The 18,967-nt window shown below is 47.2% G+C and overlaps 1 protein-coding gene across 1 annotated transcript in view; it reads right to left on the reverse strand.

Annotated features, from left to right (window-relative positions):
• The window catches only part of LOC147111681 (deuterosome assembly protein 1-like), a 227,163-nt gene that overhangs the window by 118,554 nt on the left and 89,642 nt on the right, over positions 1-18,967 (reverse strand). Inside the window, exons 5-6 of the mRNA XM_085998788.1 lie at positions 10,271-10,366; positions 6,593-6,730 (exon numbers count right to left, since the gene is read on the reverse strand). Coding sequence (XP_085854914.1) covers positions 6,593-6,730; positions 10,271-10,366 — 234 coding nt within the window. The remainder of the gene's footprint in view (positions 1-6,592; positions 6,731-10,270; positions 10,367-18,967) is intronic.

An 18,967-nucleotide genomic window follows, 5' to 3' on the forward strand; every position in this document is an offset into this window, starting at 1 on the left:
ACTGATGAGGAGCAAGCCGAGGTGGGGACTGGTGAGGTTGTGGCTGAGGCACAATATCTGCTTGAGGGTTGGCTGGCTGAGCCACATGTGCATCCCGCCACTCTGGGGTTAAGGCTTGGGGGTTAGATCCGTGTAATCCTGCATCAGGGGGTGCTGGCACCTTCCGAAGGCGGCTGGCATGCCACCGAGAGCTGTCAGTGAGGCAGAAAGTGGCTGGTCCAAGTTGGTGGCTGATTTGGAGAGGGGAGGACCAGAATGAGGCCATCTTATTGTTGCGGTGAGGCCTACGGACTCTGACCCAATCGGAGACTGAGATGTTGGGCGCCTTGGCCCTCTTCGACTGGTCGAAGCGGAGTTTCATCTTCTCCTGCTGTCTGGCGACTGTGGCTTGAGCCCGTGGAGCAGGGCTCTGAACTAGCGAGGGGTGGAGCCTGCCAAGGGGCAGCATGAGCTCACGGCCTAGCATGAGGGATGCGGGTGAGACCCCTGTAGTGGAATGCTGGGAGGCTCTGTAGTGCAGCAGTGTGTGGAGGAGGACCTTGTCAAATGCACACCCCTGGGATAGGTGTGCTCTGAGGCCATTTTTCAGTGTTTGGTTGATGCTCCTGCTGTTGGTGCTGCTGTTGCTCATGGTTCTGCTGCTGCCATGGCTGGTGCTCGAGCTCCTCTAATGCCCAGATGGGAAGGAAATAAATGGCTCCCATGCTTCTGGTATATGCCTCTGTTGAGGAAGCGCTCAGTGAAGTTGGCGAGAGGGGTTTCCCAGGAGGTCATACTGGAGATGGGTGTGAGGCTCCAACCTTCCACAGGTGTGGTTAAGCCTTCTAAAAGTTGCCCCAGACCTGAGACCACTAAGTCCTGCCACCTGCAAATAATGGCTGATCAAATCTCCTCTTTAATGGTTGACCTGCAGTTGATAGTCAGCAATCCAATAGTGCTCCCGCCAGGTTTCACATTCGTGTTTCCCACCAGGCGTGTTTCATGTGGGAAAAGGGTTAAATTCGCAAGGGCCTTTCAAAATTGGATTATAGAGGCCATTTAGTGGTTGTTAAGGGCCTTAAAGACTAGTCCCGCCTGTTGGATGCGGGACGGAGTCGGGACCATCAGACACGCCTGAGTTAAAATTGCTCGGAGTCGGAAACCAGGCCGGGGGGCGGTCCCACCCACCAGTTTTTGCGATTTTAACCCCCCCCGCACACCTCCAAGCCCGACTCCACGGCTCAATGAAAATCGAGCCCAGTATCTCTATTATAACATTTAAGATTATATGGAAATTCAATGGATCATACGTCCAATTTACAGTTACATTGGGCTGGATTTAGCGGGGGGTCAGCGGGCGCGATCGGTGACGGGTCGGGTGAGAAAGTGTTTTTCTTCCCCCAGTGTGTCAGGACCCCACTGTGAATCCGCTGCCATGCGCCTTTCCCCGATGTCAGGTCTGTCAGCGCTAAGCAGACCCAACACGCAGCGGCGGGTTCACAGCGGGGGACCAATTCAGGTAATTAGTGGCTTGTTTAGAGCCACTTAAGAATTAATTTCAGCTCACCTTCTGCATTTGACAGCTCGCCCATGGGGTCCACGCTGGTCGTGGACCAGGTCTGTCAAGCTGATGCGGGAATTCAGTGGCCATCGAATCAGTTGTTGAGTTGACAGCTTCAAGTGTACAGTTAAAGCTCCCACCTTACAGAGATATCTTATCTCAGCCACAAACTCTTTCTCACTGCATTTCCACAACAGATTCACTATGCTGCAAGTCTTTACACAAGTCTCCATCCAGTCTGACCTCATTACCTCTCTCACCATTGACAAATCGCTTCTGTCATCTCTACTTCACCTGCCATCTATTCCATCAGCATGGGTGCCCTTTATACTCTCTCACTTTGGTCCTCAGAATCCCACCACAATCAGCCCCAACACCAGCAGCACAAACAACAACACCACCAACCTTCTCCGTAATCACCTGATGCTGCACAGGACGGACGGCATCAGCACCCGACCACATTGCTGCCCAGGAGGCCAAGGATGGCTTCACCATGGCCAGATTTACTTCACTTGACGAGAGTGCTCTCTCGTCCTGCTTCGCTTGGTCCATCAAGAAATAGATGCAGCTGTTCCTTCTAGAGAAGAGAGCATCAGACACCTCCCTGGTGCAGCAGTGTATAGTGAACTGCGAGATGTCACTAAGGTCACTTGCTTCAGCCTGGAATGACCATGTGGCATAGAAATTCGGCACCATGGTGACCTTGACAGCTACAGGTAGTGCTGTCCATGTCCTGGTTTAGGGCTCCAGTTCTGGCTGCAGCAGGTAGCAAAGCTCAGTTACAACCTCCCTGGTGAAGTGCAGGCGCCTCACACGTTGCTCCTCGCCAAGTTGATGTAGGAAAAGTGTTCTTAGTAAAGTGTTCCTTGAAGACCTGCTGTGGGTAGGGCCTTCTCATCCCTCTTCTCCCAGCTGCTCCTGCTCATTCCAGTCTTCACTGCTGCTGCCTCTCCACCAGCAGCCCCAAACGCAGATCTAACAGAGCACCCATGAGTGAAATGTAATACTTGCAAGGCAAATGCCCAGTATTGCACCTGCAAAAAGTTCTTCCCAGAACTCACAATTCAGTTGTGCAATGGAGAAAATTGCCAAAAAAGGCACAGAAATTGAAACAGCAAGTAACTTGTATAATTGACTGAGCTTTTGGTCATCTGTCCTAATATCACCTTATTTGGCTCAGAGTTGAATTTTGTTTGAGAACGCTCCTGTAAAGCGCCTTGGGACGTTTTACTACGTTAAAGGTACTATATAAAGACAAGTTGTTGTTGTATGGAGGGAATAACCCCATTATAAGTAGGGTCCTTCCTGACGCACCATATTTTGCGCTGGGGCAAACCAATTTCACAAAAGGGGCCTACAACCAGTGTAGGATTCTTATTTAAATATTAGAATGAAGTTTTTACATGCTTCCAGCATGCACCCTTGGAGCCTGATTCAATGTGTCAGGCAGCGAACCTCCACCTTGTGTACTAAACCTTTTACTTCTTGGGGTAGATTTTACGGGCTCGATTTTAACGCAGCCGACAGGTGGGCTTTTAGGTGTGTGGGGGGTTAAAATTGCAAACCTGGGGGTTGGGACCCCTCCCGGCTGGTTCCTGCCTCCACGCTATTTTAACCTAGGTGTGTCTGATGGACTCGAATCAGTCCTGCCTGCAACAGGCGGGACTGGTCTTTAGGGCCCTTAATCAGCATTCATTGGCCTTTATAATCCCATTTTAACAGGCACTTGCCTGTTTAACCCTTTTCCCACGTAAAACGCGCCTGGTGGGGATCACGCCTGTGAAACCTGGCGTGAACACTATTGGCTTGCTGACTATCAGCTGCAGGCCCAACATTAAAGAGGATATTTGATCAGCCATCATTTGCAGGTGGCAGGACTTTGTTGTTTCAGGTCTGGGGCAACTTTCACCAGGCCTAACCACACCTGTGGAAGGTTGGAGCCTCACCCACTTCTCCAGTGTGACCTCCTGCAAGACCCCTCTCGCCACCCTCACTCAGCGCCTCAACTGAGGCATCTACCAGAAGCATGGGAGGCCTTTTTTTCCTTCCCCTCTTGGCATTAGAGGACCTCCAGCCCCATTTGCGAAATGACACACGCCACAACTGCAGAAGTTGCCATCAGAATTTTTATGAAAACAAACAACTGATGGCATTTTTACAAAATACACAGCATTTCACCCAAGTGACTACCCTTGTGACTATTTGTGCTTTATTTTCCTCTTACGCGTGCTCCTACATAGTTGTTCCCCTGTGGCTTCAGCAGATGTGGAGGCCCCTTGCTCACTTTCCTGCTGCTCCTGTCTCGACACCTTTGGTGGGCGTCCTCTAGGGTGGCGAGCCTGTGAGGGCTCGCCAGCAGTCTGCTACTCCTGCGGCTGTGCAGGGGTTGAGACCTCTATCTCCGGCGGGGCGCTGACCGAGGGCTCTGCAGTGGCATGGAAGTGTGACCGCTTGGAGAGGAGCCCCCACTTCCTTGAGGTCTGCCACCAACCTCCCTCTCATGGGTCAGGTCCCCCTCAGTGCCTGCAAGTGGCTTGAGAGCAGCTTGCTGCACATCAAGGGGCCATGGGGACCCATATCTACAATGGCAGTCCTACTCAGAAGGACTTCCATGAAAGTCTGGTTTCTCTGTTCAATAGATGCCCATCGCTCCTCAAGAGATGTCATTCTATTCTGAACACTCACCATGTTTTCCATACCCTGGCGACTAACCTCCTCCATGGCCATAGCCCTCCTCTCCTCTACCGTAGCCAGCCTTACCACGGAGGCAGCGATTCTTTCCGTGTTGATGCGTTCATGCGCCACTGACTCCACAAAGGCTCTGCTCATGTTCGCTATGGACTCCTCCATTTGCTCCACACTCGCAGCGACCCTGGAGACAAAACCTTCCAGAGACTCCTGCATCTGTGCATGGAGTTCTATCATTGCTGATCTTACGGATGGACCCAGAGGCAGAGGGTCGACATGCAGCTGAGCCGAGCTGGCAGAGTCCTGCGCCCTCCGACGAGGACTCTCCACTGCTGTCCCTGTCTGCACAATCTGCTGATGCTCACTTGTGAGCTGTGATACACCAGGAGACAACTCTACTCTATGTCCCAAAGGTCCCACCGAGGTGTGAGTGTCTGCGCTGGTGCTGGGTGCGCTTATTTCTGCTGACGCTGCGCCCTCAGAGGTTGCGGATTCCTCTGAGGAGTCTGGCTGCTCAGGCTCTTCCTCCTGCAGAGTGGGGACGGGGGCTCTCGATGGTCCTGTGGGGGAGTCAAGGAAAAAGTTAGAGATGTGATGCCAAGGTTACATGCACATTGCATTTTGCAGATGATCATAAGTCCATATGATGTAGCATCAGAATCATTATCAGCGACTCATGCAATGCCAATGAGAGAGAGGGAAAACTATTCTGTCACCAGCTTGCAGGGATGCTCCTGTCTGTCCTTCCCCAACTTCCACATCTCGGTCAGCCCCGGCAATCTCCAGGACGCCTTCCTCCCAGGGGTTGAGCTGGGCTAATGAGGGCAGCCCTCCTCCTGTCCTGGCTCGCTCTCTCCTGGTGTGAGCTCTCTTTTCCTGCAATGAGGGAGACAAGTGGAGGTTGAGTGAGAATGAAGGAGTGAGTGCAGAGATTGCATAGCATAGATACTTAGAAGGAGACAAAGATGGAGTGAGGTTGCAAGACCAAGGGCCCTATCTGTGTGTAGTCAGTTGTGTTCAAAGCATCAGAGTGAGAGGGAGTGTGAGGGCTGCATGGTGGAATAGTTCTGTGAATGTAAGCATAGAGAGGGAATGGATAAGGGTGCATAGATGTGAGTGTCTAATGGGATGTGCAGGAAGAGATTGCTAAAGCTGAGTGCTAGTGAGGAAAGGCAATGGGAGTCAGATTGAGGGTGATGGAAACTTCATACAGTACTTACTTTTCCAGTGCGAAGGTGGTCATGGAATCTGTTCCTGCACTGCATCCACGTTCTTCGTGTGAGCTCCAAGGAGTTGACTTGACCTGCCACCTGTAGCCACACAGCCTGGTCTGACTGGGAGGCCTCTTCCTCCCTGAAGAAGGGAACAGAACCTCCCTGTGGGCCCTAGAACCATCTAGCAATGTCTGTAGTGAAGCCTCATCAAATTTGGGGGCAGCTCTTGCCCTCCCGCTGGCCGTTGCTCTTGCAGGCTCCTGTGCCATCTTAATGGTGAAGTTTGGGAGCCTGCAGAGGAAGCAAGGCCTGCTGTGGACCTTAAAAGCAGCAGCAATGATGACGTCATATTCTGCGACTTTCTGACTGGAAATACTCATTTGCCAAGGCTTCCCACATGCTGGAAATCAATTGGCCAATTGAGTTAAAATTGCATCAATCTCACAGACCCATTTAGATTCGTGTGGGAAACACTAAATTCGGGGAACCCGCTAATTCCCCGCACCCGAGTTAAAATCGACCCCTACGAATTCATGCTCCAGATATGAAACTTCATACAATGCAAATTAGGAATGTTGGCACAGAGGACAGCAGGCCCACCAGGATTTTCTGTTCATTCATTTTAATTCTGTGAGGTCCATTGACTTCCTTGCTCAAATTCCCGATATGCACTGGCAGTGCCTGATGCCCTGCGCTGAGATACAAATTTGTAAAATCCACATTTTTTTCTCGTGAGCAGTGCCATGATTAGAGTATTAATTAAAAAAATTAAGGCTATAAACTCACCCTACCAAACAAAATGTGAAGGGCCTTAGAAATAAATTTTATTTCTCACATTTTTGCACTGTGACAGGTCTGTGGTTTTGATTTTTTTTTAAATGTATTGATATTTTGTGGAATATTCATTAACAGTTAATTACTTTATTTAGAGAATGGTATGCCAAGTTTGTAATGCCACAGGGAATCTCGCCCACCATCCCTGCATATCAGAAAGTTGTGGGCACACTGATCTTTTGATGATTTTTCATCTGTTAAAATTAAACATGCTCAAGATTTCCCAATATGTGCCACCGACAGCACGAACTTATAAAAACAATCCTAAAATGTTTCAGAAATCATTAGTCATAACTGGCGGAAAAAAAACACTTACCTCCAACTTTCTGTTGCGCCTGTTCTGCTCCAAGTGTGTCTCCCCATTCTCACCAGCAATCTGTATCTTGCATGCCTCTCTAGCTTGCTTTAGCTGATGTTTTTGCAGCTTCTCATAACTACTACGCAGTTTATAGAGCTAAAGAATGCAACAACAAATCATGAGTAACTGAACTCTGTAAAACAAGGATTACATACTTTGCAGGATTTTCTTCATTCTTCACAGATACATCGCCATGTACTGGTAGAATTGAATATGACCTGGATCATGTTCTGTGGAAACTACATGGTAGGCAATGCCACCTGATGCTCTTTTCAACATTAGCACATAGTGACCATGTGGTACGCTCTTCACTACAGTGTTAAAGGGCTGGACACATGTTCGAGCAACACTTTGTTTTGGCCAATGCTATTAAATAATTATACAATTACTAAATGGACTTCCCATATGGTTTGAGCAGAAAGCCAGAGGGGGTGCAATGTGTGGAGGATACATCTTTGAAGAATGAAGGCAGCCCAACAAAGTATGCAATCTTTCTTCCTTCTTCAATCAGTATTCTTCACACACCACTGGAAACTAACCCAATAGTATTCAGGTTAAGGAGAAAGAAAGTCCTTGCAAGAAAGGCAGCGATCTTAGCTGCTAGGACAGATGTGTGAAAGCTTATATCATCCATGGTTGCCAAGTCCTAAGAGTAATGCTTGGTTAAAGCACATAGCAGCATTACAGATATTATGAGAGAAAACTCGAATTCAAGATGGTCAAAAAATAGTCATGGGATGGGCAAAGTGATCTCTACTAAAGTCACTGGGCTTCCTTGGTGTTGATAATATTAGATAATGCTTTCCACTAGCCATTTAGCAGCCATTATTTTGATGCTGGTTTATTCAACACTTTGGGACCAAAAGTGAAAGCAATTGTCAGGTTCTCCAGAAAGGTCTGGCCTAGATTAGGAGGAGGTGGGTAAAGGAAGAGATTACCATTTTGTTTTGTCCCAAATGGAAGTGGAAATTATTTTTGGCAGGAAACTTAGGTGTACCCAAAGAATTGCTCTGCTAAGAGTGCCAAATTAAGTGGTGGTAATCAATACCCAGTTCCTGTATCTCTAACCCAGCAAGCTGAAATCAGAACAACAAAGAGTACAGATTTCTATGATGAGAATTTAAAAATTACAGGTACCAAGAGATTTAAAAGGCAGATTAGGTTAATTTGTGGAGGACTAGATTAATATCTTATTTGGGGTGAGAGTTGACCTACAGGGATTACATTTCCAAAATGTCCATAATTTCCAGCCATTCTGCCAGTGGAACTCCGTGTTACTCGGTCACTCTGGTAGGGACCCCGAGACCCGGGAGGATCAAAGAAATAAGGCAGCAAATTTTCTTCTGCTCCCTCTGGGATCAATTACCTTTCTCTTGTGCAGTGTTGGGGCCTTCTTATGGCCCAGTACTAGCCCTGCATCAGCTTTCAGAAGGAATAGGTCCCAATTGGCCGGTGGAATACTGGGTGTAATTCTTAGGGTAGTCCAGAAATGCCCCCACACAAACTTTCAAAGCTACCAGTGGAATTAGGGAGGGCAGCCGAAGACTCGATAACCCCCAGCAAGAATCTGGGCCACAGGGCAGAAACTTGGCAGATCCAAGTTCCACCCCAATTCTGGCCCCTGCAGGCAACCTGCCCAACTTCCAATCATCGACTCCACTGAAATTTAGGGCCTAGTGTTTCTGAAAGGATGGGGATTTGGATAGGATGCATGGCTCTGTGAACTGGGTCTGGAAGGCGTAGTGTGTCTTTATGAACTGGGGTGGCTGAATGTGGGAGAATCACTGTTGAGGTAATTTTTGGGCCAGTGATGATCTGGTTGGTCCACTGAGAATCCAACTCTCACTTTGTTTTTCTTTTTTTAAAAATTAAAAATCTACTAAGTATAAAAATGCAGAGGGCATAATTTTTAACGTAAATTTTTAAAAAATGTTTCAAATGAGAGCATGTTCCCTGGCCCCCTAGATGTGTCCCACCGATTTTATGCCTGCAACATCTGAATTTTCCTTCCAGCCTTGAATGTATTTATAATGACTTTTATTTCTTCAATTCCAAGTGAAGAAGGGTTGTGTATACCAGTGGCTTAAGATACAAAACTCATGTAGCTACTTGTTTTTACAGGTCCAGGCCATTTCTTAGCTGTCAGCTCTTTGGAAGCTGTAGCAGCTTTTTTGTTGGTCAGTTTTTGCTAGTTTTCTAAGTTGGTATGTATACCCAGGAGAGGAAACCTTCCTCATTGTGCCATAGGCTCTATTTGTGGATTGTTTATGTGAGGCTGTCTGCTATGGGTAATAGTAGTACATGGTCTAATAACCCAGGCCCTGAACCAGAATCTGGCTGGATGCAGATGGAAGATCCAATCTGACAGTTGAGAATGTTTTTTGTGTGGTGCAACAAGATTGGACAGGCACTGTACATTCTGACATTGTGCCAGGTGGAGTCATCATAGTCCACTTGCTCAGAGTCTATTTGATCTCTATATGGGCCACAATCCACTATGTCTGTTAACAGTGTCAGCTGAGGAGGTGGTAGCTGTAGAAAGAATTCAGGGAGCACTGCCTCAAATCCAGGGTAGGTGCCACATCTACCTCCAATTGCTGGAATAACAGCAACCTGCACATAAACAACAAATGAAGACTTCTTCACAGTTGACAATGAATTTGAGCTCCTCTGATGTGCCAAGCACTTGCTAAATGGCTGTCTGAGCTATCTCTTTACAAGAAACTCTCAAGAGCCAGTTTTCAAAGTACAAGTGCCATAGCCTTAGTGCGCAGGCCAAAGAATCAGTACGACAGTGTTGTAGCATTATCCCCGACTTGTACTCCCTTCAAGCACAGCTCCCCCTCACTGGAAGCTTGGGATAGACCAGCATTTTGTAAACACCCTATGGACAAAGGAAGGGCCAAAGAAGTAACTTGTACTGGTAGTTGCAATCTTGAAGGCGTAACGCAAGATACCTGCAATGGCAAGACCAAATAGTGATGTGAAACCAGCCATCCTGTGGTCCATTGTGACCAGCCAGTCTCCTATATAATTTGAGGGACTGTCACAATTTTGAACGTTTTCTATGATCCAATGTGGGGTTTTTGAGACTTCAGGCACATCAATGCCATCTTCCTCATGCTTTTCTGGAATTGGGATTAACTGCAAGGCAATTAGCTGGGGAAGCACCATTAAGGAAAGGCCAGAATTAATCCGCACATTAAAAGCCAATGAAGAATATGCTTGCTATGTAACTGGATGAAGGAATTGAGGGTATCAAGAGTAAACTTTGACTTTTATTTTAAAAATACATTGGCCAGGAATTTCCCTGGAGCTGCTCCCACGCTACCATCATAATTTTCCTGGAAGCAAGACAGAAACCCCACTTATGTGTGTGGACAGAGTTTCTGCTGCACTTCCAATGAAGTTATGGTGACGCAAGAACAGCTCTGAGGAAATTACAGGCCATTATTTTGAGATTTCAATCACCAACTTAAAATACTGGTCACAATTATACAGTTTTCAAAACAAATTATAAATAACTCTGATCAGAATATTCCATTATTTACTAATTTAATTATTATTTTCTCCTGGAGCAAACAATTGTTTAAACTGTGACTTGAATATTGCCAGTAAAGAACATATTCCACTTACATCAGATTTAAAGGATTTAAGCCGTTCTTCATACTTCAGTATCATTTCTCTCTGAGAGTTTTCAAAGTCTTCTAGCTGCTGACGAAGCTTACCCACCTATGAAACAGAATGGCTCACTAAGGTCTGTTCATTTCCTTACCGAGCAGTTATCGGTAAAATTGCAGATAAAAGGGTAAAATCACCAACTATGTTCTCCCAGCAAGGGACCTGCACTTGAAGGGAGCACGGACCTTAGAATCAGCAGAAGTAGCTCTATCTCCAATTTGTGCTCCCTTTGAGCATGGCCCCCCGTTGCGAGTACAAGAGCGGTGAATTTATCCTAAGGAGCTTTTGTAAATGTCAACAATTGAAAAGATTACAGTCACCATCTTCTTCCAGACATGTTGTATTGTAGCCTGGAATGCCAAACAGGAAAATCCTCCTCACAACCACCTCATACAAAAGCAGTACTGTAATAACAACAGAAAGTGCTGGAAATACTCAGCAGGTCAGGCTGTTCTATTTCCTGCACTTCTGCTCTTACCCTGCCCCTCCCTCCGAGATGATAGGGTTCCCCTTGTCCTAACCTTCCACCCCACCAGCCTCTACATTCAACGGATCATCCTGCGCCATTTCCATCACTTCCAGCGTGATCCCACCACCAAAGACATCTTCCCCTCCCCTTTCAGTATTCCAAAGGGACCGTTCCCTCCGCGACACCCTGGTCCCCTTCCCACGGCACCTTCCTGTGCAAGCGGAGATGTAACACCTGCCCCTTTACCTCCTCTCTTCCCACCGTCAGGGCCCCAAATACTCCTTTCAGGTGAAGCAGTGATTTACTTGTACTTCCTTCAATTTAATATACTGTATTTGCTGCTCACGATGCAGTCTCCTCTACATAGGGGAGACCAAATGCAAATTGGATGACCGCTTTGCTGAACACCTCCATTCAGTTCGCAAGCGTGATCCCGAGCTTCATCATCCCTTTTGTCATTCAATCTCTCCTGCCTTCTACCCTATCACAGACCTTCCCTTTTGTTTTTTCCTCCCACCCCACCTTTCCCTGCCTCTGCACTTGCTAAAAACCTGTTACATCTGTAACATTTTCCATTTCTGATGAAAGGTCATCAACCTGAAACGTTAACTCTGTTTCTCTCTCCACAGATGCTGTCTGACGTGCTGAGTATTTCCAGCATTTACTGTTTTTATTTCAGATTTTCAGCATCCACAGTATTTTGCTTTCATACAACAGTAGGGCCACTTTGGGAGGAAAAGACAATGGCCTGGAATTTGCGGTCAGCGGCGAATCAAAGTTTGCCGCTGACCTCGAAGTAAGCTTTGCACAAAGATCTTGTGACCTGTGTCGAGAATTTTGGATTTTCCGACGCGTAATTCAAATCAACGGAAGTTAATGGCGAATCCCAGTGAAGAGCTGCTGTGCCGTCAACAAGCTGTCTAAGCAGCCAATTAAAATGCAGAAATCTCACAGACAGCGAACCAGGAAGCGGGTAAACTCCTACTGTTAAGTCTGTGTGTTCTAGTTGTAATTACTAACACAGACTACAAGATTAAAGTTCAACAGGTCTTTACTGGTTGGAGGTCAGGACTATACTAAATACAATATTACTACACAGTGCTTATATACCGGTGGTCACCACCGGTATTACGTGTACAGCAGCCAGAGAAAGTAGTACATCTCTTAAGGTGGAAGAGGCTTAAGTTCTCTTAAGGTGGAACAGGTTACATACACCACAATCCTCCCTTTTTAGCTTAACAGTCATATCCCCATTTAACATAACATAATAACATATATAACTTCAGGTATAAACAGTTCAAAGGTTCAGTCTCTCAGGAGGCCTTCTGATTCGGTTTGGATAATGCCTTTCAGTGGTCTCTGATTCCTGTTGCTGAGGTGACTCCTCTAGTTGGTCTCCCATGCATTGGGTGTTATCATCATCAGGTACATTCCCTGCCGAGGTAGATGCTTCAGGTTCATTAACATCTTCCACAGTTGTCTCTGTCGCAACCATGGGTTCGACCCTTGCTCTCGATTCTACCAGTTGATCCGCATGATGCCTTATCACATTGTTACCAATATCTACTGTGTACATCAGAGGTCCTTGTCTGGCCCGAATTGTTCCGGACTGCCATTTTTCGTTTCCATAGCCCCTTGCCAACACTGGTTGTCCTATGTCGAAACTTCGAGTGGTCTTGTTATTAATATGCCGGAACTGTTTGTTTTCCACTTCCCTCCGCACATTTGGTTTTAACAAGTCCAACCTGGACCGCAACCTCCTGTTATAAAACATCATGGCAGGACTTTGGTTAGTCACTGCATGAGCGGCGTTTCGATATGCCATTAGGAAATTGTCCACCTTGTGCTGCAGCGGAATCTGATCATCGTTCATGGCCTTTATTGCCTTTTTGAATGTTTGGACAAATCTCTCGGCCAACCCGTTTGTCGCCGGATGATATGGGGCAGAGGTATAATGTTTCACCCCATTCTTCTTTAAGAATTTTTGGAATTCTTCCGACATGAACTGTGGTCCGTTGTCCGAACAGATCTGTTCTGGCAATCCGTTCCTTGCGAATATTGTTCTTAACACCGCAATTGTCTTTTCTGAAGTAGTGGTATTCATCTTGATCACTTCTGGCCATTTGGAATGTGCGTCCACCGCAATTAGGAACATGGAGTCCATGAATGGACCAGCAAAGTCAATATGTACGCGTTGCCATGGGGCTGGAGGCCATTCCCATGGGTGTAGTGGTGCGATCGGAGGTGCATTTTGCACTTTTTGGCACCCAGCGCAGCTTTTCGTCAACTCCTCTATCTGTTGGTCAATACCCGGCCACCATACATAAGCCCTAGCAAGACTTTTCATCTTAACTCCCCCCAGATGACCTTCATGCAGTTCTTTTAGAACTCTTTCCCTTGACTTGGGAGGAATAATCACTCTTGTCCCGTACATCAAAGTACCATGGCAGACGGACAGCTGGTCTCGTTGCCGAGAATGCCGGTAACAGAGGATCACCACGTGTTGGCCATCCTTTCACTGTCACCTCGTAGACTCTGGACAGTGTCGGGTCGTTCCTGGTTTCTCTTTCAATACTTGCATTGGTGACTGGTAAACACTCAATGATGGTCGAATGAAATAACTCAACAGGGTCAATTTTCGTCGTTTCTTCTTCTTCAGGTAGTGGCAGGCGCGACAGCCCATCAGCATTGCCATGCTGCTTCGTACCTTTGAATTCTATTTGATATTGATGTGCCCCTAGGAAAAGGGACCATCTCTGGAGACGCTGTGATGTCACCACTGAAACACCCTTCTTAGGGTTAAAAATGGATACCAACGGCTGATGGTCTGTCAGAAGTGTGAATTTTTGGCCCTGCAGGTAATGATTAAACTTCTTCACTCCCCATACAAGGCTGAGAGCCTCCCTATCGATCTGCGCATAGTTGCGCTCAGCGGAGGTCAATGATCTGGATGCAAACGCGACTGGCCTTTCCGTGCCATTTGGCAACTTGTGTGAGAGTACTGCTCCAATACCATATGGAGAAGCATCACAAGCCAACCGAATAGGCAGTGTCGGGTTGAAGTGAGCCAACACTCCCTCTGAGGTGATCAATTCTTTGCTTTTGCGAAATGCCTTCTTACAGTTTTCGCTCCATTCCCATGGTACCCCCTTCTGTAAAAGAGCGTTTAGCGGGTGCAGTACCGTGGATAGATTTGGTAGAAATTTATGGTAATAGTTAATCAATCCTAGAAACGACCTCAACTGAGAGACATTATCCGGAGCGGGAGCCTTTACAACTGCCTCTATCTTGTCAGGAGACTTATGAAGCCCCTCCCGGTCAATGACATGACCACAGTACGAGATCCGCTTCTGGAAGAACTCACATTTCTGCCGATTAACTCTAAGTCCATACTCTTTCAGTCTGTTGAGCACCAGTTCCAAGTTTGCGAGGTGTTCTTCATCACCATCACCTGTAATCAGAATATCGTCCAGGTAACATTGTGTGCCTGGAATTCCCTGTAATACCTGCTCCATGGCCCTCTGCCAAATTGCTGGAGCCGATGCCACTCCAAAAACCAGCCTATTGTACCGGTACAAACCTCGATGCGTGTTGATCGTGAGGTATTGGCGTGACTCTTCTTCAACCTCCATCTGCAAGTACGCCTGCGCCAGGTCTATCTTGGTGAAGTGTTTCCCGCCAGACAACGAAGCAAAAATATCCTCAATCCGCGGAAGCGGATACTGCACCGTGTGAAGCACCGGATTAACGGTGATTTTGAAATCTCCACAGATGCGAACCTTCCCTGGTTCTCCTGGCTTGTTGCTCGAAGGACGTTTCATAACGGGAACAATGGGCGTAGCCCACTCACTCCAATCTACCTTAGACAGTACACCTGAATGTTCTAGCGCTTCCAGTTCCGCTTCTACAGTAGGTCGTATTGCATAGGGTACCGGTCTGGCTTTAAAAAATTTTGGTTGTGCATGTTCATCAATCTTGATGTTTGCCGTAATTCCTCTCAGTGTTCCCAGTCCCTGCTGGAACACCTCTTTAGCATCATCCAATATTTTGGACAATCGTTTAGGTTTGACATCTGTTTCCCCGGAATCTACCGTTAGTGCCTTAAAGGAGTGCCAGTCCATATTCATTTTCCTAATCCACTCCCGTCCCAGTAGTGGTGGACCTCCTTCAGGTAGCACATATAAGTCCATTACTTGGCTTTCTTTGCCCTTGTGGACCACTTTTACCTCTATCTTTCCGATGGGGTACACTCTTTGCCCCGTGTATGTTTTCAATATAATCTCCGTATCCCGTAGGGGAATATGTTGGAATAACCTTTTGTAATCTTTCTTATTCATGACCGTCAATGCCGATCCAGTGTCCAATTCCATCTTTACTTGGACTCCTGCTATCTGAAGGGTGACCCAAATTGTCTGGAGATCTGCATCCTTACCAACGTTGTGTACTCTTAAGCTACCCAGTTCATTACTGCTAGCGTCTGAATCTGACTTCTGTTCGGTCGAACTGTTCTTTGTCACCTTGTGTACCTTTATGTATTTTCCTTGCGGTGACTTTTTGTTGCTGGTCTTCTTTCCTGACCGGCATACTTTAGCTATGTGGCCAAGCCTGCCACACGTTCTGCATTCTTGGTTTTTAAACCAACACTGGTTCTGATCGTGCGTTGTCTTTCCACAACGATAACATTTTACAGTACTCAAACCCAATTTATTTGTACTGAGTTCCGGTGACCGTAGCTGCATTACTGCCGTGCCTCTCGCTGCGGCTTCGTGTGCTGCTGCCATAGTGACCGCTTTCTCAAGCGTCAGCTCATTCTCCTCGAGCAGTCGCTTTTGTGTATCTTCTTTTAATAAATCACACACAAATTTATCTCGTAGCGCCTCTGTCAGTCTCGTTCCAAACTGACAGTACTTTGCTAGCTTACGCAATTCCATTAGATATTCAGCATTGCTTTCATCCTTCAGCTGCCTTCTGCTGTAAAATTTAAATCGTTCTGCTAGCATCAGCGGCGTGGGGTTTAGATGATTTTTCAGGACAGTAACAATCTCCTCGAACGTCTTATCCGCCGGTTCATCTGGTGATAAAAGGTGTTTCAATTGCCCGTATGTCTTCGCACCCATTAAGTTTAATAATGTTAGTGCTTTCTCTTCATCTGGGATTTTATTTGCTTTACAATAATTTTGTATGCGTTCTACATACATGGCCCAATCTTCGATGTCGCTATCAAAGGTATTAATGTTCCCATGTTTAGGCATCGTTGCAATGTAATTTATTTTAATTTTTATCCAAGATGGCGGCTTCCCGCTCTTGTCTTCGTCCTCCGCCTACAAAATGGCGGTTTTCCCGCGCTTGGCGGTCTTCACCCGTCCCCCGACGCTGTCTCCGCTTCACCGCGGCTCTCGCGCCTTCAGTTGCCCCAGACGCTGCGCCTTTTTAGCCCGAATGCGGCCCGGCCCTTATCACCAGCCGCGATTGATGTCCCCGCGCTGCGCCTTTCGGCCCGAATGCGGCCCGGCCCTTATCTCCGGTCACGATCGATCTCACCGCCCTTATTCCTCCGTCTTCCCACCCCGTCTGTACAGCCAACGCGGTCGACTTTCTGGTCGCGTCGCTGCCCGGCTTACCCACCACCGAGGTAGAAAGAAGATAGCTGACAGCCGCTGATGGAGGTTTCGAGTTCAGGGTGTCTTCTGCACTCTGGTTTCTCGATGTCTGCCGCGCAACGTGTCTTCCAGCAGGGTGATGAGGGTGGAAGCCTCTCTTCGACGTCCGTTCTGTGGACGAAGCCGCCGTGGATATAAACTGCCGCAGGGTAAGAATCAGACTCGTCGCCACTGTTAAGTCTGTGTGTTCTAGTTGTAATTACTAACACAGACTACAAGATTAAAGTTCAACAGGTCTTTACTGGTTGGAGGTCAGGACTATACTAAATACAATATTACTACACAGTGCTTATATACCGGTGGTCACCACCGGTATTACGTATACAGCAGCCAGAGAAAGTAGTACATCTCTTAAGGTGGAACAGGCTTAAGTTCTCTTAAGGTGGAACAGGTTACATACACCACACCTACAATTCTAACTTTTTAACAAGGTTCGAGTCGGCAAAACAGAGATTTGGGCTCCACATGGGGAAAAGGCAAACCTCAAATGAAGATGAACAATTTCTTAAAATGTTTAATTTTTATTAAAATGAATAAATATGACTGCACAGAATTAAAATTAATTTTTCAGGGTGTAGGGTTCGAAAATCCACAACCACGTCTTACCAAAAATTGGAATGCCCTATACAGTTTAAAACCAACATTTTCGGCCAAGGCAGAGGTCCCGACAAGCAGGCTGGGATATGCCTGGGACATCCAAATACAGGGGACTGTGGCTCAGAGGCGAGCCATAGATGTCGGCCAATCGAAGCAGAGTGCATTCTCAAAGGCCAATCAGGGGACCGAGTCAGACCTGAAGCGAGGAAACCCCCGGCCAATGGGGACCACCCGGTCCGGGTTTGAATATGTGACTCACCCCTAATCGGGCTATGAATACAAGCCATCATCACCTTAATCAACTCGGACTAGGGACAATAGTCTTGGGATCACTACAGTTAAGAGGTGGCCCAAACTAATCAAGTCCCAGGACTGACACAATGGGGTAGCAGACTTGGAGGAGCCGATGTGCACTCAAAACAATACCCCTGTCCTCACACCTACCTGTATAAATATGGAACACAAGAAGGACCAACGCGGAGAGAGAACTATTACCAGAAGAATGAACAGGAGAGCGAGTTAAGACGCTGAGGGAAAAGACGAGCCCGGGAGGGACGAGCTGGGGCGAACTAACATCTAAAGAACTCCAACCGCGCTGAGGAGAAGATCCACCATCAGGCCCCAGGCTCAATCGGTATACTGAAGGTTTACGCTACCAGATGGCGCAACATCGCCGCAAGAAGCCGTACCGTATACCGACTCCCATTCCGGGGACCTCGACAAGAAGACACCAACGACCGAAGTGGCTTTGGAAGACGGCATTCACTCCAGTAATTTCGGGAACCTTTTCCATCAAGCACAAACCAACCAACGACAACCGACCAAAAGCGCAATCAACAAAACCAAACTTCGAGAAAACCCGACCAGACGCAGCAAGGTCCTCTCCGAGGTTCGGGGTACGGCGAACCCCGAGGCACAGGTCGAATTCCGACGATGACAGCAACAAAAACAACCCAACAACCGCACTCAAAATTCCATCTGTCAAGGGAGGAGGCTGTGAGTATAATCCAAGGGCCTGCAACTGTCAGTCTAGTTTAGGTAGGAAAGTGGGTTGGTGGGATTGGACTTGGTAAAGATAAAACTGTGTAAACATTCTCGTTGTGTCCGTTCTCTCTCATATTTTATTTATAGTTAGAAATGTGTGCGTGTGTTTATTACGTTTGTGGTAGAACTTACCTTGGCAAATAAAATAGGTTGTCACCTGTTCCTTTTCCAAGGACTACTTGTCTCCGAGTGTCTATTTAAAGTGCATCGTTCTCCACCCAAATTCTGGAGTTAGAACCAGATAGGGGCATTAGGGCGCTTCGAACCCGCCAAACAAGGGAACAGCAGACTAGGGAAAAGAGAGAGGACTCCAGGAGCACTTGGGCTCAGGAGTACCCCACAGATTAGGTATAAACTGTGTGGGTCGCCACCGTATTTTAGTCCTCCTCTATAAGCTGTTGTTCTCTATCTCCTTAGAGGGTGTTTAGTGACACCCGACCTGCAGGCTAACATAAGCTGCAAGGGTATAAAGGAGACCGAGGCCCAATACATCAACAGGCACTAAAGACCCCTGCAATTGGGCAGAGCAGAGCCCCATCTCCCTACAAGGGCCACAACCTTTGTTTAGCAGTCAATACTGTATTAATACCCCAGTTACACCTAATCCAACAAGATCTAAATTTTAGTGGGGAATTGAACAACGGAAGAGCTGAAGTTTTTATCAGTTTCCATAATTTGAGAGATTTCACTGATTGCTGGCTCAGTTGGGGGCTGGGTGCTGGTGGCACAGCGCAGCCTGTGGAGGAGCAGTGAATGACAGACCACTACTTCAGGATTTCCACATTAGGCTGCGCATGCGCTAAATCCTGAAGTCGCAGTCAGTTTCAAAGGCAAAATGACTGCAAACGTTGCCAGTTCGCCGTCATCAGGACCGCAAATTCC

The sequence above is a fragment of the Somniosus microcephalus genome, chromosome 10, assembly GCF_052327205.1.
Source record: "Somniosus microcephalus isolate GS21.2 chromosome 10, FLI_Smic_1.0, whole genome shotgun sequence".
NCBI classification, from domain to species: Eukaryota; Metazoa; Chordata; class Chondrichthyes; order Squaliformes; family Somniosidae; genus Somniosus; species Somniosus microcephalus.